General features: G+C 35.7%; 1 protein-coding gene across 6 annotated transcripts; it reads left to right on the top strand.

Moving 5' to 3' along the window:
• rufy2 (RUN and FYVE domain containing 2) lies at positions 1 to 27,900 on the top strand. 6 transcript variants are annotated; one of them, XR_012388646.1, is made up of 19 exons: positions 1 to 128; positions 617 to 735; positions 6,358 to 6,531; positions 8,968 to 9,085; positions 11,627 to 11,728; positions 13,930 to 14,053; positions 14,139 to 14,203; positions 14,331 to 14,396; positions 14,741 to 14,810; positions 14,889 to 14,990; positions 17,762 to 17,878; positions 17,968 to 18,135; positions 18,217 to 18,314; positions 19,999 to 22,238; positions 22,364 to 22,493; positions 25,158 to 25,252; positions 25,327 to 25,375; positions 25,516 to 25,596; positions 27,088 to 27,900. XR_012388646.1 is itself a non-coding variant. In NM_001105681.2 (19 exon segments), coding segments are annotated over 18 exon segments (1,899 nt in total). In that variant the 5' UTR covers positions 91 to 128; positions 617 to 659; the 3' UTR covers positions 27,232 to 27,899.

The following is a 27,900-nucleotide window of genomic DNA, read 5'->3' as shown; positions in this document are numbered from 1 at the left end:
GAGAGACATCTCCTCCCCACTGGCTGCTAATGCAGCAAATGGAGCTGCTCCACTAACAGACATTGGTCAGATCTCTACACCTAGAAGTACCAGAACAACACCAGCACAGGGTGTGGGTTTAACTGGGGGTAAGTGTATATTATATTGCTTAACATCATTCAGAGATTTACATTTTAAAGCAGAAGTGATTGGTTGCTCAACTAATAGGATAAAGCATTGATGTTTGTGCTGTGGTTAGAAGATCTAGATGTTTACTTTACTGCACTGAAGTCTTAGGGAGTGTTGAGTCTATACAGACTGAATGTGTATGTGCAAATCCTCCCATGTGAGGCAGGGACAGTGGTGCAGGAAATCAGAGTCATATGATAGCCAGACATTGAGAGCAGATCAGCAGAAAAACAACAGAAACGTGTTGAGGTTGTGACTGAGTTCAGCTAAGAGCTGGATTTAGGTCAGCGATTTTTAAGCAGCTGTGTGAACGTTAGCTTTTATTTTATATCTGAATATGAATGTTTATACTGATTATTGGTTCTTCTGTTAAACAGAAAGGATTGCATTTGATGTGACTTATTCATTGGGTATAAAGTGTTGTATGTCTGTGTTCACTGAAAAACAGGTTCATTCATTTAGACCCTGAAGGGGGTTTTGGAGTGGCAGTCATGTATTCCCCTCAGAGTCTTCACCGATGGGGCATCACACATAGTGAAAGTATGGAGCGTTTGGCCTACAGTCAAGGTAAGCTTTCACAAATCTAAAATATTAAGTTCAAATACACAATGTGGAACTGCAGACCTATGCTTTTGTAGCTAGAACAGAGTGGTGGTGACACCCATAGTCTATGAGGAGAATAATGCAGACTCGGCACCATCGAGCTGGTTGTGAGCTGAGGCTGTTGATGTTTGAATTCCTACTGTTTGTTTTGAGTCTTTATTACTCACTCTGATGTTGTCTTCTTTATTTTTCTGTGATATAAATGAAGAAGGTTGCATGCATTCATTATCAGCATTATGCTTTAAGAAATGCTTTATCCAATAAAATGCACATACCGTATTAGGCCCAAGTGATGCACACACCGTAGGGGTTAGGAAAATCTTTCCAATATTGTTGTAAAATCTGTTTGAAATTGTGTTAACAAAAAGGTGGCTGGTTTCCGATGGTTTGCTGGTTCTAGTCCCAGCTGGGACAGGAGGCTACTTAATTGAGTAAACAAAATTGGCTGTATACGTATATACTAAAGTCTATAGGTGTGTGTACATGTGAGAGTGTATGGGTGTTTCCCAGTACTGGGAAGGGCATCCACCGCATAAAAAATATGTCAGTAGTTGTTTTGTTTTGCTGTGGTGACTTGATAAATCAGGAATTAAACTGGAGTATATCGAGTGAGTGAGTGTTCACAAAACCTTGATCTCCACCATTGGTCTTTGTGCACAATTGTGCGTTAAGGCGTAAATGCAACAATTATTTAGTGCAAAGCCAAAGACCTTGTGAGAAAACAACATTAGTAGAAATGTGAGGCAAATATACCTGTTGTGTACATCAGAAAAGCAAGTTATCAGATTCATATTATTGTCACTGTCAACTGGAGATAAACGTATAAACTAATTTAAACATTAATGTTATACAAATTTGTGTGCATTGGGCAAAGCAAAATGAACTGCAATACTAAGGAGACATGCACAAGCACAAAAAGTGTTTTCCACCAAACTCTTGTATATCCTAGAACATGACACCCTTTTGTGATACTGTTGCTTCTTCTTTTTCCAAAGCTTAACGCTATTCTATCATAGACTCGTGAGAATGATAAGATTTACTAAAATTATTTTGTGGTCAGAAACTAAGGCATACAGTACAGCAATAAAATGCACATGTGAGTAATTAATGACTAAAATGAAAATTTGCTCTTCAATGTTCAGACATATTTACTTTTGTTTTGTTGTTCAATCATCATTGACAAAATCCATTCGTTTCTATTGGAATCCCTCGACTGGGAGTTTAGTATTAGGGTGAAAAGTTGGCTATGTTTGTCATATATAACAGAAGTAGTTTGTTTTAAAGGTTGTTTTTCTGTCCTATTCAACATCTCTTCATTGTTGACACATTTATTTATACCTGAGACTGCACCGTTAGGCTAGGTTAGGGGTCGGGAACCTTTTTTCAGCAAAGAGCCATTTCTGATTTATTTTTGGCAAATGCGTTTTTTAAAGAGCCATTGGGGTGTGTGTGTGTGTGTGTGTGTGTGTATATATATATATATATATATATATATATATATATATATATATATATATATATATATATATATATATATATATAAATATATATATAAATGAGTACATAATAGAGTACACCCCATTTTGAAAATGAATATTTTGATCCGTTTTCCAGTAAATATAAAAACTATATTTTGCTGCATTGGAACAAAACAGATGTATATATTAATTAAAACAATCTTTTAGTAAAGATAACACAATTACATTTATGCAAAATATTTGGGGAAAAAATTACAAACTACAAAATTTCAGCTAAATTGTGAATTTTAGTTTCTCGTGAATTTTGCTCTTAAAAAATAATATATACCTGTTACTACTACTAAAATAATAAAGATTTAAACCAAACCTTTCCAGGTTATGCACAACTCAAAAATAAACAAACATGAAGCATCACATGAATGATGAAAGGACAATGTATTTAAATTCTGGTAAATTAACTCCTTTTTTTCTGAAAAGCAGCCCAATTTTAAATAATCAAACATTTTACTATTTTAAAAATGAACACTGTTACTTAAATTAATTCAAATGAAAGTAGCCTATGCAGCAACATTTTATTTGTGGCTTGTTTTAAAGAACAGAAATCCCATTATACTAATATTTAGAAAATAAAGAGCAAACAACTTATGTTTGTATGATAATTACATGCACGCGTAGTTAACAAAGAAATGCTAGTTATTTGCCTGTGCAATGGTCAACACTTCTGCTTGTGGTAGTTTTTATTCATTTTGCTGTAAAAAAACGAAAACAATAAAAAGACAATTGTAATAAAATGATACTGATTTCTAGCGACAGTTATAATTGTTTTAAACTATAAAATATTTGTGAAGGGAGACAGCTGGAGAGCCACATATTTTTGATCAAAGAGCCACATTATGCTCTCGAGCCATAGGTTCCCTACCACTGGGCTAGTTGATGGTGACAAGCAGGTTTTGATAGGCTTATGATTGTTCACTAAACTGATAATCTGTCACTTCTTTCGCTTTGTTAAAAAGAGATGATCTGTTCACAAGTGAAAAATAATCAGTTTATGTACATTTTTATGCGAACAGAATTAATGTTGTGATGTTGAAAACTTAGCGTTAAATTTGTTAGCATGCTCTTACTTAAAACTGAATTGTTCATATCTCAATGGTTTTTAAAGGCTGTTTTTTTCACAATTCACACTATAGAAACGGGTTTCTATAGATGCACTTTGGAAAGTTTAAATCAGATTCAACAAAAACGCAGTCTCTGTGTGGATTAAAGCTCCAAAACTTAAGCGTGGAAGGGCTTTGAGAATTAATTTGATGAAAGCAGTCACTTGCTTCATGTTAGTGAATATGAATTAGTGCATGAGTGAACTAGAAAGATTTGTTCAGAAACAGATTCTCTTAATGTCTCCATATTGTCCCGCATAATTCCAGTAATAGTTTGTAAAAGTTGTCTGGCTTGTTATGTCATAATTTTGTAAATGAAATACTACATCATCGTTCAGGACAATGTTCCATACAGGCGGTAGAGGGTAGTATATCCATACTCTCCCCCTGAATTACGTCTTTTTTTAAATCGTTATGACACCACCCCTTTGCTGCAGACGGATCGTGCAGGAGTGCTCGGGTGTAAACAAATCGACAATCTAGCCATTTGTTCTCTAAAGACACCATGATCATATGAATGGAAAACACACGTCGCCTCTGGGGCGTTGACAAGAAGCATCACAAGGGAAAGCGCTCGAGCTGCAGCCGTCCAGCGTTTATCAATGCCGCTCAACACATCACCGCCCTGGCTGTTAGGTGAAGCGTTACCCTAAACAGTGTGAGATTCACTTTCACGATGGCGACACCTGCAGAACAGGACCTTGTATTGGCGGAAGCAGAGGGCAACAAAGAGAGAACGCAAGTGTTCGGGATCCTCAGATTGCAGGAGGATAAATCGGCCGGCGAGAAAGCGAGCAGCCCTGCCATGAAATCTGGAGACGGGAGATGGCAGGCGCCCATATTCGCGCTAGCCAGAAAGGCTTCAGAAACCTTTTCTGGTGGCATTCATGTGCTTCCCAAAGTGACAGAGCCTAAAACGTCGCCTTTTACCGAAGAATGGGGTGCCAGGGGTAGGTTATGGGCGACATTAATTTCTGAGGCTGCTGTTGGGATTCAGTTATTCAGATGTGGTCTGTGTGTATGGCAAGCCGTATTATCATTTAGCTTAACGCTACATTAAACCTGACTAGATTGTTTTTGCCAGCTCAGTGAGTTAGTTGCCATTATTGCTATCATTTATTAGCATTCCAACAGGGTGACAACTATCTACAAACAACTCTTTTCCATTTAGTTATTTGTCAGCTGTTCATTAGTGAATTGGCTATTGAAATTGTTGCTAATACGCTTTCCAATTGTGCTAGTAGCATTTTTGAGATATCATTGCTACACACATTGTTTAATTATTTTTGACAAAAAAGTGATTACAATTACTAAATAATAAATACTGGAATAATGACTATTGTGATATAAAAACAAGCAGAAGTAATGATTTGTGGTTAAATTGAGGATACTTTTTGTGTTATGGTCATTATCTGTTTAAATCAAGATGTTGGAATAACAGTTACTGTTTTTGCTCCAAGCCGCTATTCGTTTGCATTTAGAAAAGTATGGGTTTTTGACCACTTTTTAGTCATATCATGCATTAAAGTGAATTTTATATAAAATCATGGATTTCTGGACATTTTGCATCACAGACGCCAATATTTCAACCATAAAAAATCACTTTCTGGCCATTTGATATTAGGCATGGATATCTATCCATCATCCATCCATCCATCCATCCATCCATCCATCCATCCAGGGATAGTGATTTTCAAAAGTATTACAGCACTTGGTAAACACTTATTATTACCAATTGTTCAGCCTCCACGTACAGTTTGATGGAGCGATTTTTACCCGGTAGCTGCTTTGCACGATGTCACACTTAACAAGCGAATTACTCAGTAGGCCCATGCAGAATCTGCGCCCACAGAAATCTTCAGAAACTCCACAGATTTTATATTAATTTCATTAGTAATATTCATCATTATTATTTTGATGATTTCTATACAATATAGTTTGTAAAGTAATATTTTCTGCCTTTTAGTGGATATATTACATGAGAGACTCGCACACCTCCTTTATTCTCAAATATCTGCAGATTCTTTACATAGTTTTGTGCGGAAATAGCAAAAATTGCCGACAGATTCTGTCTACAAAATCTTAATGCACACAAATAGTCAAAGCTGCAGCCTTTCAAAGTATAATTTACAAAGTATACATGAGATATAGTGTAATGTCACTAGGTAGTTTTTAGCAACATGCTAAAATGGCTTGCCATGCAACATTTTCTGAATGATGTCATAATAGCATGATGTCATGGAGAGTGCCTTGTTGGTTTGTTTTCATATGTGCATTTAGTATATCCTAGATCTGTTTAAATTCTGAGGGAATGAAGCTTCATTTGCTTAATAGGAACTGAACAACATAAACAGGAAGTATACAGTATATTAGCACAGCGCCAGTGTGCTTGTTAGTCAGAGCCAGTTTGACTGTGTTTGCATAAGAAGTATTGATTAGCCTGATGGGTAAAACTGGGTCCAATGTATCACAGATAAGACAAAACTGATACCAACTTCAAGTTGTATCTGTCGTTGCAGCAGGAAATGTAAAAAGTGAAATGTCCTGTGAAGCACTGATGAATGACACAATACAATCAAAGGGTTTTAAAGGGTTGTTCACCTAAAAAATGTCAATTTACTTACTCTTCACTTGGGTTTATTTTGTCTGTAAACAAATACTATGGAAATTAATGCTTAGATGTTTTTTGCTTTTAATTTAAAAATAATGTTGTTTTAAATGGAACAAAGATACCCAATTCGGTTTGGAACAAGTAAAGCGAGAGTAAATTATAGTAACTATCCCTTTAAAGATTTGTTAAAATTTAATCTCATCCATGCAAAGGGTGGTCACATGCTAGTCTTAAGGAAACCGCCAGAGGTTGAAGTGCTGGGATGAGTTTTCAGTGTGTTCTTCTTTAGGTTATGTAATGTTTTGCTATGATACATTTGTCTGTGTGCTGTGTCTTCCAGCCTTTCGGGATCCCATGGCAATGGAGCGAGCTAACTTGCTCAATATGGCTAAGCTTAGCATCAAAGGCCTGATCGAGTCAGCTCTGAGCTTCGGACGAACTCTGGACTCTGACTATCCGCCTCTGCAACAGTTCTTTGTTGTCATGGAGCACTGCCTGAAACATGGCCTCAAGGGTAAGTTCAACCATCATCACACAGCCAACAACCAGGAACCATCTGTTAGACACAACATTATAATCATTTCATTCTTTAAATATTTCTAATTGGTATTTTAGCTACTGTTTTTTTTTTTGGAGTCTTATATTCCAAAATTTCTTGTATAATGCAATTAACATCCTGTATGCCAGGGGTGTCCAACCTTGGTCCTGGAGGGCTGATGTCCTGCATATTTTAGTTCCAACCTCAATTTAACGCACCTGAACCAGCTAATCAAGCTCTTTCTAGATGTACTAAAAACTTCCATGCAGGTGTGTTAAAGGAAGTTGGAGCTAAACTTTGCCAGACACTGGCCCTCCAGGACCGAGTTTGGACACCCCTGCTGTAAGCAAAACAAGTGCTAAGCATGCATATATTAAAGTTGCTTTCAAATGAGAGACGTTTGAGTATTTTTTATTTACTTTTTTTTGTATGTATGGGTATTTCCCACATACAAGTTTCAGTTTCATTTTTAACACTTATTCATATGTAACCTTTATAATCAATGCTGTTGTTAGCGAATGCCACTTCCCTTTCATTTAGTTTAGCATTAACATTTATGTAAACTTAACCGAAGCAGCTAACAAATGTGCATAATCGAAGTAATCAAAACAATTCCCAATTAAGTCTTATGCAGTAAAAAAACATTTAGTGGAAAGTTAGTATAGAAGGTCGACATTAAAACTTTAGCTGATTTTTGAAAATGGCTAGAGATTCAAACAACCCAGACTATTTTAAAACAGCAGTACTATGTAAGTGCTATGAGAAGTGCCAGTTGGTCTACTGCATTACACAGAGCAAGTTTTAAGACAAGCTATTAGCCATTATTATGATGGGACAGTTAGCTAGACAGGAAGCAAATTTAAGAGAGGAAGTGGTGTGATTTGGAAAGGTTCATGAGCTGGAACTCTTATTCAGGATCTCTATATGATGCTATATGTTGGCGCACCATTAGGGTATTGGCACTGATTAGCAATTTTTTTAAGTACATAAAAAAATCTCATTTATTAATTTATTTTCTTTTCAGCCTAGCCCTTTATTAATCTGGGTCGCCCCAGCGGAATGAACCGTCAATTTATCTATCATATGCTTTATGCAGTGGATGCCCTTCCAGCTGCAACCCATGACTGGGAAACATCTATACACACTCATTCACACACCTACATTACAGACAATTCAGCTTACCCGACAAAATAAATAAATAAATAAATAAATCTTCTAAAAAAAAATAATAGAGAGTGATAGTGTTAGATGATTAAATGCAGGCAGAACCAGGCTGTGAATTACAGGGATTGACCTCCCTAATTAATGCTTGGTCAGTCCTCTAAATAGTGAGCAAAAGTTTGCTGGATAATGAATAATTCATATATTCATTCATTTTCTTGTCTGCTTATTCCCTTTCGTATTTCGGGGTCGCCACAGTGGAATGAACCGCCAACTTATCCAGCACGTTTTTACGCAGCGGATGCCCTTCCAGCCGCAACCCATCTCTGGGCAAATTTTAAATAATAATATGAATATTTAAAATAATAGATAATCTAAACACTTTTGACTACCCCTATAACAGTGCATACTGTTGTGAATGCATAATCGAACCAATCAATCTTTGGGTGAATAAAATCATTCAACAGTCTGATACTGGCTGATCTGCAGCACCGATGGACAACATAAGTGTTCACGAGACACTTTTCTTGTAAAGTAGGAGTTTGTTTCTATGTATAGCCTAAAAGTAAAACAAAATGAGCTTCATAGTTAGTATAGTTTAAGTTACAGTTACTTCTGAAATAGCTAATTAGAATATACTTCATATCCCACAAAACACTGAAAACATAGTAGTAATTAATAGTAAATTAGATGTGGTTTAAATAAATATACATTTGATTCACTAAAGTATTACGCAAACTAATAACGAAAAATTTCGTCAATCGTCAATGTGTATTTCACACCCTGGGCCGACCTTTGGCTTTATCATTTTGTTGTTAAACCTTTTTAACTTGTGGATTACATTTTATTTAGGACTACTGGTAGCCTTTTAAATGTATTATTTCTAATAAATTTTTTGGATTTCATCTATTTTATTAGCTTTTTGAAACAATAATGCACAGTTATGTGACAAATGGTTCATAAAAAACTTGGTGTTAAGTATATTTTCCATAATTCTATGCCAGTGCTATTCTTAGGAACAAGACAGATGGCAATAAGTGTTATGCCATGTTTATTTATAATAGGAAAAGAAAATGAGGAAATGCATGTTTTATTCATTCTCAGATGACAGATCATCTGAAGTTCTTGTCCGCTGAGCCAGCGCTGCACTAAATTAGAATATTTCCTGTGAAGTGATGTTTCTTCAAAGAACTGTGTGTCAAGATTTTGACATGGAGCTGTTTAACAAACACATTTGTCTCTATTTCTCAGTGAAGAAATCGTTTCTTGGTTACAACAAGTCATTGTGGGGGCCTCTGGAGATGGTGGAGAAGCTTTGCCCAGAAGCAGGAGAAATCGCAGCCAGTGTACGAGACCTTCCTGGCCTGAAGTATGTGCAGCACTAAACAACATTATTGGCCTTAAAGTTACACTTATTATTTTGCTTGCAAATCTGGAGGACTTCATTTGGTCTACATGAATCATCCAAAGACTCCAATATAAAGTGGAAACCACTATTAAAAACATTTATTTAAAAACACTTGTTTTCTCACACCCAATCCTCAGCACACCAAGAAATGCGCTGTAAAAATAGGGAAGTGCAAATTTCAGTTCTAGTTCCCTGACAAAACTGAAACTTGCAACTGTAAGTAAAGCCTATTTCCAAACTCATGCATATGACTGTTTATCTATGCCTGTCCACCCGTCTGTCTCTCTGCCTGCCTGCCTGCCTGCCTGTTTGTCTGTCTGACTGTCTGTCTGTCCGTCCGTTTGTTTTTCTTTGTGTGTATGTCTGTCTGTCTGTTTGTCTTTGTGTGTATGTGTAACTGTCTGTCTGTCTCTCTGATTGTCTGTATGTCTCTTTCAGTCTGTCAGTCAAATTCAAAATGGCTTTATTGGCATGACTAAAAATACAGTATTGTCATAGCTTGCAAATCATATAAAGAAACATAATAACAACAAAAGATGAAAGCAATATAATAGCAAATAAAAGAGAGGGAAAAACATCATAACAATATAAGCTTAAATAAACAGTTCAACAATTAATAGCGCGTGAACTATTTATACCACAGTGTTTCACATACAAACACCCACAGCCTAAAGGTCACTGTGGTAGACAGGTGGGAAACATATTGAGGTCAGACATTATACGCACATTCACCTGCTGTCTCTCTCTGGCACGTCCACCATTTGTTTGTTCCTCTTTTGTCTGTAAAATTCTTTATAATGTTTTTTAATTTGTTGATGTATAAGTCTGATTGATTTAAAGGGGTGAGCTATTGCTATTTCATACATTCAGAGTTATTTGCACTGCTCAAGCTTGGCTTAAGTTTCAAAAAATTATTTGGAGGTAACAGAATATTTTTTTTTTGACCCAAAATCTTACTTCCGAGTCGTAACTAATTTTTCAAAGAAAATAAAATATCTATTTTTTCTTTCGAGCATGGCTATTGGTTACATAACCAAGAGTGGAAATCTTTTATGTGTGCTTCTCCTGGTAATAAAAATGTGTGTGTGATCTGAGTGTATGTGCTCCTATCACCCGCAACATCGCTACACAGGATTTGCCTTAGAATGAGTCAAGAAAGTGTGCTTTTGGATTAGGCATGGGATGATAACGTGTTCAAGATATACAGCAGTTTGGAAAAGTCAAGGATTTAAAACAGTCAACATTTTCTGTAATACCGTTCCTAAGGTATGAGTAAGATTTTTTATTTACATTTTTTTTTGTTTTTTAGGACAACAGTATCTCCAGTAGAAAAGATCTCTAAAAATATTGTTTTACATTTTTTAAAAAGTCTGTGTTTTTGAAACTAATGATAACAGCTGAAGTCAATAATTCATTTAAATCCCTCCGAGGCCTGGCCCCTGAGTATATTTCTGAGCTAATTAACATGCACCAGAGATCTTTTCGCTCTAAGGTTCGTCTCTTTTTGTCAGTTCCACGATCACGCTTAAAATGTCGAGTTGATAGAGCTTTTTCAGTAGCAGCTCCAAGACTCTTGAAAGATCTTACACTCTCCTTAAGAACAGCTCCATCTTTTGAGTCTTTTCAGAGGTCACTAAAAACACACTTATTTTCTTTAGCTTTTAATCATGTGATACGAGTTTATGTATTTTGGTTTTGTGTATATTTGCATGTGTTTTTATGTGTTTATGTACAACACTTTGGTACCCATTGTGGTTTGTTGACAGTGCTCTAGAAATAAATTGAGTTGAGTTGAAGTATTGAGCCTGACATGTTTACTGCTCTAAAATATTTTAAATGTTTCCCAAATTAAAATAAATTGTGTACAAAGGGGAAAAAGGTTTAGTTTTTTAATCAGACATTTAAAAAGAAAATATTATAAAGCAGTAATCTCAATACCATGAAACCGTAATATCTATTTCCAAGGTTATCATACCGTCACAATCTTATACCGGCCCATGGCTATTTTGTATGCAAGGCAAAGCTGATCTTGTTCAGCCATACTTAATTGAATCTTTTAACATGTATGTTTTAAACACTTCTAAATAGCTGATCCCCTTTATGAATTATTTTGAATAAATCACTGATATATTACCATGCCAAAGTGTGTAGTTTATGACACACCACAGCCCTATGCACTACATCAACCTCCTCTAAACTAGAGGAAAGTAAGTGGATGTTTAACTGGGAGAAGAAGAGAGTCAACATTCTAATTACCTAAACCTTTTTTACAAAGAGAATCAGACAGCTGTACCTGTCTCAAAAGAATTCAAAAACTTTTCAGAGAAAGTATGGACGCAGGGCTCATCTATAGCTAGGTGCTCAATAGTAATATTAGAATGAGTAAAGTGAGCAGGATAATTCCCCTTTAAATTAGTAACAGTGAAGGAGAAACTGCACTTCTTTCTGTCTATGTCTCTGTTTGTCTGTACAATGCTGAACATGTTTGCATCTGTTTTTCAGGACTCCTCTGGGCAGAGCCAGAGCGTGGTTGAGACTGGCACTGATGCAGAAGAAATTAGCTGATTACCTTCGCCTCCTCATCACCAGGAAAGAAATTCTTAGGTTAGTACTTTCCCTTCCTGTACCTGTCTTAAGAAACCTTCCATTGTCACAATAGTTGTGGTGGAGCGTTAGTGATTAGAGAAGTGATAAGATCTGCCTCAGACAAACTAGTCTTGTGTTTCCTGCTCAGTGACCAGTGTTTGTTAGAGGGTCTGCATCACATGTAACCCTCTAAAAAGCACTTCTGCTGCTGCTGACTGGGATTTAAAAGTTGAGAGTTGGTATGTACATTATTATTTGAAAGGGGTCAGGAAGATTTTTTTTAAAAGCCTCATATACTCATTAAATCTGAATTCAAATCAGTACAACAGGGAAATGAATAATTTATATACTGATTTTAATGTTACTGATATTAATGTTTAAAATGTAATTTTTTTTGTTTGATGTCAAAGATACATTTTCAGCTTTATTTCTTCAGTGGAACATCATCCTAATATGCTGATTTGGCATTTAAGAAACATTAATTATTGTTAAAAGCAGTTTCTCTGCTTTTTTTTTTGTGGAAACAGCAATATTTAATGCCACATTTTATTAATTGAATGCATCCTTGTGGAATTACATTAAATAAATGCAAAATTATTAAAATGAAAATAGATTTTTTGCAATTTATTAAAAATACCTTGCATCATGTATTTTTTATATAACTATATATATATATATATATATATATATATATATATATATATATATATATATATATATATATATATATATATATATATATATATATATAWTTGTGCAGATTTACCCCTAAGAATTGGGACAGCACTATAGCACCTGCACACGTCATCCTGTCATCGTGGTCTCATGCTTCATATGAGACCAGATGATCACATTTGGTGTAGTTATTCCAGTAGTATTATTTTTTGGTATTTATCTATGATGTAATGTGGCAATAAGCCCTGAACTATACTGTGTATTTACACAGTGGCCATATTCATCTATAAAAACATACAAAAACAACTTTAACATCAAAACAGGCACTGTAAAAAGCTCATTCTCAGCCACTAGACTTTTCTGACAGGGTATTCTAGTGTCCTCGAGTGTCAGATTGTTGTGGGGTTGCTGTACAGGAGTTATGATTATGGATTATAGATTGCAAAATTTAGCGGTTTTTATTTTAGAGTTTTTTTTTTTTAAAAAAGCATGACGGTAAAACACGAACGCGGTTATGAATATATTAAAACACATGTTTGTTTGTCGTAAAACTTCATAATAATGAAAAAAGTACTAATTTGTGGATCTCCTTACTTAGCCCTACACCTTCAAGCTAAAGAGAATTGGGACACCCCTACCCCTCTATGTGAACGCACAAAATGAGGGGTAAGGGCAAAGGCTAAGGCGTAAAATTAGGATTGGGCCGTAATAGTTGGGCTTGGCGATTAATCAAAGTCGTCATTCAGACCCTGTATGTTTCCAGGTCAATTTTTTTTTTCAATTACTTTCCCTACCGTTTGTGGAGTCATGTGACCTTGTTGTTAAGCCTTGATTTTTACTTCTGTGGCCACTTTGCAGCCACATCTGATCTCTGGTCAAGTAGGACAATTGACCCATTCTCGAGCTTTACTTTGCACTACATTCGCGATGATTGGAAGCTGCTTTAAAGAAGCCTTCAGACAGCATATTATCCATTACATTTAAAAATTGCCTTACAGAAGATTCAATAAATGCACTGTTTAAAATATTTTTTAATGGATATGCAAGAGGTATTTTATTTAGAAGAGATGCTGCATATTTTTTATATTTTAATATGAAAAACATGAAAAGTGCAAGTTATATCCATGAAAACAGATTCAGACTGTTGTCTTTAAGCAATGTGTGTTTTAATTTCAGTTGTTCAACGTTGATGTTCAATAAATAATCATAGATAGTAGATAGTGTGTGTTTCCCTCAATTATTATAAAATCAAGTGATGCACCTTTTATTCAAAAGTCTCTCACAAAACATGTTCGTGAGCTATGAGGGCAAAAGAAAAAATAATCTTTTCATTTAATCAATCAAGTTAAAATGTTCAATTAATGGAGTTTTTGATTTTAGGTCAAATCGCACAGCCCTATAATAGAGCATTCTATGGTGTGTTTTTAGAGATTTTTTTTTAGTTTACAAATTGAAGTGGTCATGTCATCATAACAAAGGTATCCTGAAGTATCTATAGTTTTGCTTTATTACTTAAATAAATAAGTATTTGTGTGTATTTGCAGTGAGTTTTATGAGAGCTCAGCGGTGATGCTGGAGGAGGAAGGCGCTGTCATTGTTGGGCTCCTGGTGGGACTGAACGTCATTGATGCAAACTTGTGTGTGAAGGGTGAAGACCTCGATACGCAAGTATGGACTGTGTATTGACCATTTTTAACACCCTGACATTTGCTTCTGTTTGAGAAATGCTAATGTCAAGCACTGGAATCCACAGGTTGGTGTAATAGACTTCTCCATGTACTTGAAGAATGACATTGATGACTACAGAAGTGAAGAAAGGTAGAAAGTATGCTTAGTAGACAGAATATTTTAAATTAAGTGGTTAGTTAGTGAATAATTTGTCACATTAAATTGTTGTAATTATAGTATTCTTTATAATTAACTATTGGAAATATGTTTTTAATAGGAATGGACAGATTGCAGCTATTTTGGATCAGAAGAACTATGTTGAAGAATTAAATAGGCAGCTGAAGTAAGTTCATCTTTAAAAAAAAAGCATTTGTGATAAATAGTATTTGATGAAAGCTTGTTTCCCCCACTATATAATAAATAAAAAATATAATTGTGACTCAATTAATTTTTCTTGGAATTGTGAAATAAAACACACAAATGCATGTTGCAGTTGTAATTGTGAGACAAAAACTTTTTTCTTACAATTACGATTGTCAAGTTTCAGTTTCATAATAAAAGTCACAATTACCTTTTCTTATTTTGTTATTTAGTAGCAAAATCAGGCTACATTTTGTAGTGCTACTGACTGTGGCATATTAAAACTGGTGAAACTTTACCCAAATTATTTTTACATTTTGTTTAAAGTTCTACAGTGCAAGGCCTGCAGGGGCGCGTGGAGTCATTAGAAAAAACCAACTCCAAACTCATAGAAGAGGTACTGTTTAAATTCAAAGTCTTTACTTTTAAATAGAAATATTCAGTACTAACTTTGTTAACATCTTTTTATATACAGTTGGCAATAGCGAAAAACAACATAATCAAGCTGCAGGAAGAAAACCACCAACTCAGAACCGAAAATTCTGTCATTCTAATGAAAGCACAACAACGTCTTGCGGTATTCTACATTTTTTTATATATATATATATATATTTTTGTTTTGTTTGTGTGTGTGTGTGTGTGTGTGTGCGTGTGCGTGTGTGCGCGTGCGTGTGTGTCTGTGTGTGTGTGGCACACAGCGCCATGCATTTTAGAATTCTAAACATAGGTTTCTATCAGGATACACACACCGGCGCCGTAAGTCGGCGGCTGTTGACGGCGCCCGGCCACGGCTCAGGACGCAGTTCATTTTTCAGGCGCGCCACAGAGCCCCATCTGATTAGTTTAATGTTAAATATCATTCAAATGTGCGCGTCTGGTGTGTGATACTTTAAACTGTCATGTGCGTGCCATGTCGCGGCGCTTCTGGTGTGCGACCTGCTATACACACAAATATATATATATATATATATATATATATATATATATATATATATATATGTGTGTGTGTGTGTGTGTGTTAGGGTTGGGCATCTAAGCTATAATGCCGATCCGATACGCATCTCGATACAAAGAATACGATCCGATATATTAGCGATACATTTATAACATATTGCGATGCGACACGATACGATTCACACCCATATCACGATACAATGCAATAATTCAATCAAGTTTATGAGATTATGTAAAAGAGGATGCTGTGCCATTGAATGAGTTTGATTATTTATTAACCAAGCAAAACCAAGACTTTTTTTACAAACTGGCTTTTCTCTTAGAGCCAGAGTGTCAGTTTACAGTAGAGGGCCATTTTAGAACATATAGCACATATTATTTAAATATTTTCAAGATAAACAAAATGTATAAGTGCAATATATATTAAAATATATATATGTGCTCTCTTTCAACATAAAGGTTTACCATTGCACAACAAGAATTGTGATTTAACTTTTCAACTATGAAAACAAGTTTTACAAAGATATATTTTGCCACTGATTATTCGAAACTTAAGGTTGTGAACTAGCAGTGTTATGCTGCGTTGAAACATCACTGTCACTGTAAACAACAGGCTAATAAAAATATAACAAACCAGCAATCTTCTTGCTGTGAGGTGGTCAAACTACCCACTGTGCCACCGTGACACCCATTATTTTTATCATTATTATTATTAATATTATTATTATAATTAAATAAAAATTAACAGGAGGAGGTGTTTAAAACCGCCTAGTGCGGCAGTATAGAGAGGGCGGCGTCCGCAACACCCAGTTATATCCGCGCATAGGGTGGCAGAATAAAGGTCCGCGACACCCGCGCGTCCTCAGTTATATCCGCGCATAGGGCGGAAGAATAGAGGTCCGCGACACCCGCGCGTCCTCAGTTATATCCGCGCATAGGGCGGCAGAATAGAGGTCCGCGACACGTCACTTCATTTTCATAACAGGTCACTTTCGTTTTCACGTTGGGGTTAAGGGCGGCGTGATCGTCCTCTGCCTAGAGCAGCAGTTCAGCTTGCTCCGGCCCTGCAGATGAACAATGCGATAACATCCGTTATTGGCATAGAGCGCACAAAACTTTTGCGCATGGAAAAAAAAACTTGCAATGCTTTTCTCACCACTTTTGGAGCTGGTAGCTACAGTTCAAGCAGTGCGAAAGCCGGGGATGTAGGAACACTGGAAGATGCTTTCACAACAACACCGTGGCGCCGCTTCAAGTGAGATTTCAGATTACTCGTACTGCCCGCGTATTTTATAGATGCGCGGCACATTTTGCAAATTGCATCTGTCCTGTCAAGTCGTCCATCCTTAAATCCATAATGTTGCCATACTTTAGATTTAAAACTCAGTGGGGAATAAAATGTTTGTTTTGCTTCTCGCGCTTTCTGAGGGCGCACCACTAGCTTCATCCGCACACCTGATACACTGAGTTGTAGTGTAAGTGTACACATCCGCAAATCCGTTGCTAAGGCTTACTTTATGTAGGTCGATTAAATTATCCGCCAAAAACAGGTTGACAACACTTGTTAATAAATAAAAAATACATTCTATATTAAAAAAATAAGCTGTATCTCGGAAAAACCGATGCATCTCGCAAAAACCGATGCATCTCGATTTGCTTCCAAAATTTCATTCATCCTCTGCTGCTCAACCGATGCACTCGCATCGTGCACGAGCATGACCGCGTATCGATACATATCGATTAATCTTCCCATCCCTAGTGTGTGTGTATATATATATATATATATATATATATATATATATATATATATATATATATATATATATATATAAATATATATATATATATATATAAATTTATATATATATAAATTTATTTATTTTTTACCCGTTATAATGAGGTGTTATAAGCTATTTAATGCATTAACTAAAATTAAATAACAATGCAAAGTCAGCTTGTTACAGTAAAAATTTAATGTTTGTTAAAAAAATGTTAGGTTATAGTTTAGGTCCTTTAAATAATACTAACGTAGAGCTAAATAATACTAACATTTCAATCGTTTATAAGTAAATGCTGAACTTAAGCTATTAAATAAAAGATTTAGAAGTACTTTTCATTGATAGTTCCTGTTTACTAATGTAAACAATTGGAATTTTATTGTAATGTATAAACCATTTTATTAAAAGATTATTTCTTACATACAAACATAAAAAATAAAACATAAAAGACCTGAACTTTTTTCCTTTCGTGTACTCTTTTGCAACCATGTTTTCTGCGTTCTAAACTTTACATTTAAAACATGCTAATACTACAAATGGTAGATTTCACAATCAAAATGCAAGCCATATATTATAGTATATTCACAACTTTATACCATGCATGTCTTACACTCAGGTTACAGAAGGAGATTTGAACTGTGAGTTGGACACGTACAAGCAGTCAAGGCAGGGCCTGGATGAAATGTACAACGAGGCGAGACGCCAACTAAAAGAGGAATGTCAGCTCCGGCAGGTGTGTGTTTATATAAAGAGTCTGTGCCTGCTGTTCAGATAGTGTACTGGCATCAAGAAGAGGTCAAACCTGTTTCTTATGTGCACCAGGATGTAGAGAATGAGCTGGTTGTGCAGGTGAGCATGAAGCAGGAGATGGAGATGGCCATGAAACTGCTAGAAAAGGACATCCATGAAAAACAGGACACTCTGATTGGACTCCGGCACCAGTTAGATGAAGTAAAAGCCATCAATGTGGAGATGTACCAAAAAATGCAGGTAAAGACTTTTGGCTAAAGCAATGTTTGCATGTTTGTGGTTGAAATGGCTTATGGTCAAATTATTTATGTTTATTAACAGTCTTCAGACGACAGCATGAGACAGAAGAATGACATGATCGCACGGTTGGAGGAGAAGACCAATCAAATTACGGCAACTATGAAACAACTAGAGCAAAGGTGAGAAAAGCAGTTCCTAGTTGATTTTGGATCACGTCGAGCATAACGTTTGGTTATCATACTCCTGAAATGTATTCAGAACAGATTCAAGTGTTTAAATGTCATAATGAAATCAAAATTGACAGAATTTATTTTATCTTAGTAAGCTTGTGTTGCTATTTTTGAGGTGGACAGTTAGTCTAAATTTAAAAAGTCCACAGGCTCTCATTGGCAGATTAGGAAATCAGCAATGATTTTGTTTAGTTACAAGCAGTTCACTCATTGGTGATCATAAGTTATTAATACTAGAAAATTGTTACAAATAACCATTTAAATATTCATATTGTTTGGCCAGATTTGTATAGGCCTTTTCTTTTGTATAAACATTAAACCTTTTTCTAAAATATATATTTTTAAAGCTCTGTTTTATTTACTTTTTATACAAAATATAATATTACAATACCATTCACACATTTAGTTGTTTAGATCTTTAGAATTTAAGAAATTGCTAATAATAAAAATGTCAGTCAAGATATAAATCCGCCAAAAAATATTATACAGAACCACTGTTTCAACATTGATGATAACAAGAAATATTTCTCAGATCAGGATACTAGAATGATTTCTATATGCTCATGTGACACTGAAGACTGAGTAATGATGCTGAAATTTCATCTTTAAATCACAGGAATAAATTACATTATTCAATTGAAGTCTTAGTTCACACAAAGATACAAATTATTTTATTAAATCGCCATCTTTCCTTTCCAAACCCCTGAGTTTTTTACTCATATTCAGAACACAAATTAAGATATTTTAGATGAGCTTCCTCATCTTCCATAGAAAGCAATAGTTCCAACTCTTTCAAGGTCCATAAAACACCAAAAAAATCTCCTCACATGCCCTATACTAACATTGAGGAGAAGAAACTGTTGATTTAAGTTGTTATTTTTGTTTAATGTGTGCACAAAAGTATGCTCTCAGCTTGATAGCATTCTGATTGAACCCCTGAAGCCATTTTGTCTGTTTGAGGATGTTTTTTGGTACGTTTAGTGTTTTTTCTTTTGTACCTCACTGTCTATGATGGATGAGGGAGCTCCCAGATATAATCCACAATACAAAATTGGTTTAGGATGAGGAATTAGGAATTATTGACAGAATTTTCATTCTTGGGTGAACTGTCCCTTTAAATGTGTCCTTAATGAGCATAAGATATAGCATACCAGTGCGAATGCATTTCAGGATGTGATATCTGCCTTACAGACTAAATCAAATGATTGGACATTGATGGTGTCAGAAACATCAGTGCTTTTGTTTCATCAATCAAACTGAATTTCCAAGGATCTAGTAATTTCTAGATACCCAATAGCATGCAAAGCACTTCTATCTCATCTAAACGCTCATCCTTTAGCATTTGTGTTCTTTACTTGTGGTGATGTGGTGCTGTCATGTCCACTTCTCTGTCCACATGAATCATCCTTCCCTTTCTTCTCTGTTGATTTATTGCCATCGTATTTCTGATGTTTTATGATTGCACTGCTTAACAAGTTCTTAAAGCTCTGGGATGAATTTGAAATTCACTGATATTTACATCCTCTTTCCCCTTTTGTTCCCCTTTTCATTTCTTTGTTTTTTGTTTTATTTTTACTTCATCTTCTCCCTTCCTCTAATTCCATGTTTTTTTTTTCCCTTAATCAACAAACAGCGACAAAGATCTACTCAGCCAGACAAGAACTCTTGCTATGTCATTTGTAAAATGCGCTAGCACAGATACTGAGCACCAATACAAGCTTGTCAAAGATATTTCCTTCTGATATTAGGATAAATTTGCTCTTTGATACTTAACATACTTGGTTGTGTGGCGATCCGCGGTGTTAATGATCGTTCTTCACTAGCCCCATTTTAAAGTGCCCCTGTCGTGCTATTTTAAATGTCTTATTTTCCTTTATGAGGTCTTCTACAGTAGTATCTTTTTAAGATCAAAAACATGTTGATTTGATCATAATATACATTCCAGCATAACCTCTTTCCTCACAGTGCCTAAAATTGGTTCATTTACGCATCTGGTCTCTCTTAACCCCGCCTTTTAGAGAGTTTACTGTTCTCTGATGACCCAATCTGATTCGACTGGTTTAACATTTACAGATCAAATCAGAATCTAAGCGTGCATCACCATAACTGAATTTCAAATTCGTAGGTTTTCCTCTCCGTGTGTAAACACAAGGTGCGTCCCAAATCGCATACTTAGGCTTATTCTACGCCATTTTGTAGTGTAAATAGTGTAAGTAGTGCATTTACACTGAAAACTCTAAGTACACTTTAATTACCTGGATGATGCACTTATTCAACCATTAAAATAAAGTGTGGATTGTTCTACACTTCACACACTCAACGTGCGCTGCTTTGCTCACATAGCGGAAGAGGTGGAGCTATGGGGTGCTCATGTCAGATTACTTTATTTTGGATTGTAAAGGCAAAATTCTGCTACAAGAGGGATTATAGCACCCCCGATGGTAAATGCGGTCAGCTTCAACGCTTCCCATTTTCTTTGAATGGGTGAGATCAGAACTGCCGAACTGCGTTGTGGCTCCGTTGGCGCTGCTTAAGTGGCGTTGGACGCTGCAAAAGTTGGGACTTGCTCAACTTTTCAAGCACCAACGGAAGCGTCAGCCAATCAGATCGCTGTATGCAAATACCCCAGCTCAGACAGTGGCCTATTGCTGACTAATTTCATTGGCTTAAGCTGCTATGACGATCGCGTCAGCCCCATCTTCAGACACGCCCTCTGTCAAGTGTTGATGCTGAAGCCCCGTGTGAATGGGGCGTTATACTGATGGCAGGTACTATTTGGTAGTTTGGTCATTTATTTCACTAATTTGGCAACCGTCAAACGTCATCAGGAAAGCGTTTTGGATATCCGCTTTGTAAAAAAATATTAGTGTTCCACTTGGAACAACACTACATTCATATACTATGCTGTTCAGTGTGTAAGTGCATAGTGCAAAGTTTGCCATTTGGGACACAGCTACAGTGATATTAACAGTAACAGTGGCTTTGCTTTTAGTGTATAAATTCAAGCATATGCTGGCAAATTTTAATTGCTTTCACAAAAAATAGCTTTCTTTGTATCTATTTTACATGTTGAAAACACAAACTTTTCCAGGCCTCAACTATATCCACAGTGTTTGGGGGTCAAAATGGAAGTTGTTCACAATAAGCTCTTGATTTGTTACAAACCTGTATAGATCTGTGTTTAAACGTACAACTTGTTTCAGGCATTTCCAATTTATTTATTATTATTTTTTGGGGAGACAATAACCTTTTTCATTTATTTTTATATTCACATATTGCTATGGTATATACTATATCAAACTGTAGGTAATAGAAAAAAAGCATAATTGGGGCACTTTATTTGATGATGGTGACTGTTTTTCCACATTCTATTTAGTGAGCAAATACTTCATGTGGTTTCTCTAGCATAAATATGTACCTGTGACATTTAATAGTCAAAGAAACCACAAATATGACGAGTCTTTTATCTCAGTCTTCAATAAATTTGATGTTTTCACTACTCGTAACTATTCACTCCTTTGTCGACAATATGTTATAAATAAAAATAACCCGAACCTTTCTGAAATTTCCAACTCATTTCAACTTTCACAGCGCAGCATTTCTGTCATCTGGCTCTGTATTTGTTCCCGCTCTGTTGTGGCTGTTGAATTATGGCCATCTTTTGATTTTGTTACCTCTTTGTTTCAATACATTTCCGCCCATTCCATTACATTCAGAGCCGTAGTTTTACCCAGTTGGTTTGAATTACACCAGATTGCAGGATGCCGAGAGGGAACGGGCCAGTGCCGAAGACGGGGTGCGCAAATTCAAGCAGGACTTCACAAACAAAGCCGAAAGTCTCCAAAAGCAGATAGTCCAGAGAGAGAAGCAGATGTAAGTTTTGAGATGGCGAATTTCGAATAGAAGTAGACCAAAAGGATTAGTGTCAGTATTGTATCAGTGTCTCCTTTATTTGAAGGTAAAATGAAACTGGATATTAATTGACACGTTTTGTTTAGGACGCAGCTGGAAACAGACTTGAAAATCGAGAGGGATTGGCGGCAGACGTTACAGAATGAACTGGAGAGAGAACGAGAGACAATCACCCAACTAGCTGCTGAAGCTCAGCAAATCAACGGACTCAAAAAAGTAAGAGGAACTGGTCAATTCTCAGTATCAAGGAGAAAAAATACATATATTATGGAAAGAAACCCCTGATGAATACAAAAATAACTGTTTGAGGACTAGGCATGCACCAAAATTCAAATTTCTTGCCTAAGAGCCAAAACGGACAAATACTTATTTATTATCATTTAATTAAATAATATAATTTTGTAAAACTTAATTAAGATAAAACTTAATAACTTAAATTATTCCGATTTAGAAAAAAAAAAAACAGAAGCCAGTAAAATATCCATTTCATATCCATGAGTATTCATATTATTGACAGCAAACTAGTTGTCAGGCATAATTTTACCAGCATTGCCATGACACTTAGTAGTGCTATTGCAAGCAGCATGAACAAGCATACTACATAGTGATGTTTTTTAGTCACGAATCGGCCCATTTTTCAGATCGCCAAAAATGGGAGGAGACAAATGTAATTTGATTTCCATTTATTACAAAAACAGTACTGCAAGATTCTTTTGGTTTTAACAAACAGAACTTAAAACCTGCAACTTTATCAAAAATAAAATAAAGAAATAATTAACTGAATAAAAATAAATAATAAAATATTCAGTACTGTGAAAAATTCACTGTTACTATTACCATTACTGTTGCTGATGACACTACATATAGAAATCTAACAATTTGTACAACCCATATTTATTTTTATTCTCATTTTCATTAAATGATTCAGTTTTTCACCCATAAAACTTAATGTTTCAAATATAAATAACGGGACACAAGATACTTGTGATACTTGGGTACACACACACACACACACACACACACACACACATATATATATATATTATATATATATATATATATATATATATATATATATATATATATATAAATATTATATATATATATATATATATATATATATATATATATATATATATATATATTATTATTATTATATATATTAGGGATGTAACGGTTAACAAAAATCACAGTTCGTTTCGATACGACACAGTGGTGTCACGGTTCGGTACGTTTTCGAGACAGCAAAAAAAGAAAAAAGCCAAAGGATTTCTCTGATTTAAATTTTTTATGCATTAAAACTAACATTATAAAAGTATGATCTTGTTTTTTTTTTTCTTTTACTTTAAACAGTGATAGAGCTATACACCCGAGGTTTCTGCTTAGCAGCAAATAAAACAAATCCTTCTTCATACTCATAATCAAAAAGCTTCCAATCTATTTTTAAGAATATTTTTTTATTTTCAGAAAGATGAGTGTCCACCTTTTTTTCAGACAGCACAGATCTGCTTGATTTGACTGTCACCTGCCATTTTAGTGGATCTGAAAGCAAGAATTATCAGACTGAAATGGCCTTATGAAGGATTAATGTAACGAGGCTCTATTACTTTCAACATTTTCTTCAAACCCGAAAGAGATCTAACGGGGCTCGAAATGAACTTTTTTTTCTTGGTAGCACCTGTGCTCTTAACTTAGGCACAAAAAAATGTAGGCGCAACAGACAAAATTTAGTCGCACCCACCAAAAATGATGAGCACTGTTACTACACGTTTTATATTAACAGATTCTATTATATATTAACACTCTAATCACAGTTAACAAATAAACAAAAATCTGCATGAGCTCCTAGCCCTGCACGCACTGCTTGACGTGAATGAGATGAACTGAATTAACAATAATCACTGTGCTGTTCTCACGGGTGCTGTCTGATATTGCACAGATGATATTATAACTTATTTTTGCTTACGTCATCTTAATAGCAGTAATGGTCTTTCGTGAGCTGCAGTATTACTTTCATCTCAGTGAATGCATGCGATGGTGAATGCGGCATCAGTCGCATGATAATATAAGTGATAATAATTAAATGAATGATTAAATAACGTTATAACATCTCGTGCTTAAAATGTGTAGATGAGACAAACACTGTTACCTGAAAACTCTGTCCCGCTGGCTTTACGGTGAAGGCTTAGTCATAGCGGACTTTAACCACTGGAAGTCTTTTATCCACTCTTTGAAAAGTGTAAATGCTCGATTGACATTCAGCACATGATCACTAATCAGATGTGTCATTACTTGTAACTCTAGCTGGTTTCTAAAACTAAATCTGCCAGTGTTGTTTTCATTCTCAATTTCATTTTTGAAGGGTACGGTGTCTCGTCTTCCTTTTTTGTCCTCGGCTGATCACATGCCTGATATATATATATATATATCAGGGTACAGTCAGACCAGTAAAGTTTAGTTTACTTACTTTGTTCTGGGCCAAACAAAATGCTGTTTTTACTTACTTTGTGAAAGCGTGATGCTTTCACACTGCCCTTTTTGGAAGTGAACCAGAAATTAAAGCTAATGCACACGTATGCATAAAGTCAGCCTGTTATAGGAGAGCATGGCTAATGGTTGATTAGCAATGGAAGACACCACGGGCACACAACTCCTGATAACTAATAACTCAAAAGGCACAGGGCTTTCAACAAATGTGTCATGTTTCATATTCACACCTTAAACAAACCATGCCAGAGCTCATTTGATAGTGGACCGAGGCCACCTCTTCAGCTGGATGGATTAACAGAACAAATGTGAACACACCCTTAAAGATTGCTGTGGACCTTTTTTGTTTATTGTGACTGAATGGCAACCCTCTGCCATGTTTTGTTCTCTCAGGAGTTTCACAGGCTGCAGGATGAGAACACACAGCTGAAGGGGATTTGTGAAGAGCAGGAACATGCGCTGGAGGAACTGGGCTGCAAATTAAGCGAGTATGTGTGATTTAAGCCTCAATACTGTCAAATCTTTGTGTTCTTTTACTAATACATGCATTTTTCTTGTTCAGGTCAAAGTTGAAAATCGAAGATATAAAAGAAGCCAACAAGGCACTTCAGGTTTGAACTGAAATACTGTTTGAAATACAGCTAAAATGACCAAGAATGTATCATTACAGACAGCACATATCACAATAATTCTACATTGGGGATTAATTAGTTTATTCAGTTCCATTTGTCATATTGACAATTAATTTCAGGGTGGACAGGTCTGGCTGAAGGACAAAGACGCTACACATTGCAAGCTTTGCGAGAAGGAATTTTCAATCTCCAGAAGAAAGGTCAGAACCAAAGTCCAGTTCATTAATATAAGACACCTTGCTGTGCATTCTTACACTTCCACACTTATTCAGCCGCTTTAAATAGAGAAATTGACTGACACAGAGATGGTACTGGATTTATGCATTTCCAATTGACGATTAGATAATGCTTCAATGAGTTGGCAAACGAGGCCCAGTACTATTTCAAATGCATTATAGATCTAATTTTAAAGTCATAACTTAAGTGGTATTTGCCACTTAAACCATTAGTTCACCCAAAAATGAAAATTTTAATTACTCTTGTTTAATCCCCTAGGACCTTCGTCCATCTTTAGAAAGCAAATGAAACTGTTTTAAATAAAATCCAAGAGCTCCTTAATAGACAGCTATGGTCTCGAGGCATTCAAAGTCAGAAAAGAAACCAAATACATTGTCAAAACATTCCATGTGACTTCAGTGGTTTAACTGTATTCATACAAAGCCATTGGTGAACAAAGTCATATTTAGCTATTTTTTTATTGTATAGACCAGGGGTCATCAGTCTTGTTCCTGGAGGCCCGGTGTCCCTGCTGGGTTTAGCTCCAACTTGCCTTAACACACTTGCCTAGGTGTTTCTAGTATACCTAGTAAGACCTATATTAGCTTGTTCAGGTGTGTTTGATTAGGGTTGCAGCTAAAAACTGCGGGACACCGTACCTAAAGGAACAAGTTTGGTGATCTCTGGTATAGACCATTTTGATGTATGTAAACAAAAACAATGGTCCCGACGTGCTTCCTGTTGAATGTTTTTAATTTCTATACCTTCCGAGAACTCAAAAAGAGCCACATATTGATAAATAATGTTATGAAAGCTGTTTTATCTTTAAGTTATGATTAAATTGCCTCTTGTTACAGTTATTAAATAGTTTGATAACAAGCAGGAAATATTCATGTGCCAATGACATCACCACATTAAAATGGTCTATTTGGAGCTTCATTTGATTACAGTTGAACCACTGAAGTCACATGTCATGTTTTGACCATTTTTTGATGTACGGACAATGTAATTGATTAAAGAATGTTCATTTTTGGGTGAACTAATCCATTACAACTCTAATCACCATTTATTTTTTTTTTTAGAAAATATATTTATTTTGGATTAAAGGTATTCAGAAACTTAATTTCTTCGCCAATCTCAATTTTGTTGACAGATTTTGGATAAATTAATGTGAAAGCAAAAAGCATGAGCTGTGTACACCTTCATGTACAGCTATCGGATGTAGAGTACATGCACACTGTTTTGATCCCATAATTTGTGTCACTGTGTGCAAACCCTCACATCCATGTAAGAGTACAAATATAATTTGGCCTTTTATTGTTATAATCGGTGATGTTAACAGGCTGGAAAACATTTTATGAAGAACAACTATACGTAAATCTCTCCAACATCACTTAAAGAGATTAATTTCTGAGGCTGCTTCAAAGCAGTAACTATTAGCTGTTTAACTGAAAGCTGTGTGTTTGTCTGATCAGCACCACTGCAGGAACTGTGGCGAGATCTTCTGTAACGCCTGTTCAGATAATGAGCTGCCGCTTCCCGCTTCTCCCAAACCCGTGAGAGTCTGCGACACATGCCACGCTATGCTCCTCCAGCGCTGCTCCTCCAACACCACATAAAACAAGACGCTAACAAGTCCCAAAGTGGCCAAAATGGAGTTTACATTTCAGATGGGGGGAAAAAAAGCTTGTTGCTTCCGGTGCAGATGGCCAATGCGATGTTCGTCAGCGAGCGCGCAACGAGTTTACAAATGGATTAATGACTCTTAACGCCTCCGTCTGGGGTGCAAGTTGACCGATTTCAGGTTTTATATTAGCACAACACTCCCATGCATTTTTGATATATGAAGGGTGAACCGGTTTCATTCCTTGTCAGTCAGAAGTCAATTCAGTTACTCGTTTCTTAAGCAACTGTATTTCTGATTCAGTTCATTCATGTGTGCCTGCACAACAAGCCAAACTGACAAGAGATTTGACATCATTCCAGATGTTTGTATATGTACGGCAGAAGAGAAAATGTTGTCAGTGCTGCTCATGAATGATTGAGGTTGATTCTCGTCAAATAGCACAGAAACGATGTTGTGAATACGATGTTCAGGTTTCTTGTCTGCAGTATGGTATTATTTCACAATTGCAGATTTACTTTGGTACAGAACTGGAACACTACTCACTTTGAGCGTTTGTGTTGACTTTTGTCTGAATAATTGTTCATAATGCAGCTGTTAACTTAAATGTGAAGTTTATGAAACTGTACATATGCCTTACACAACTAAAGTTGACTATAATTCC

Source organism: Danio rerio, chromosome 13 (assembly GCF_049306965.1).
Source record: "Danio rerio strain Tuebingen ecotype United States chromosome 13, GRCz12tu, whole genome shotgun sequence".
NCBI classification, from domain to species: domain Eukaryota; kingdom Metazoa; phylum Chordata; class Actinopteri; order Cypriniformes; family Danionidae; genus Danio; species Danio rerio.
This window is presented reverse-complemented; position numbering and strand designations above follow the sequence as displayed.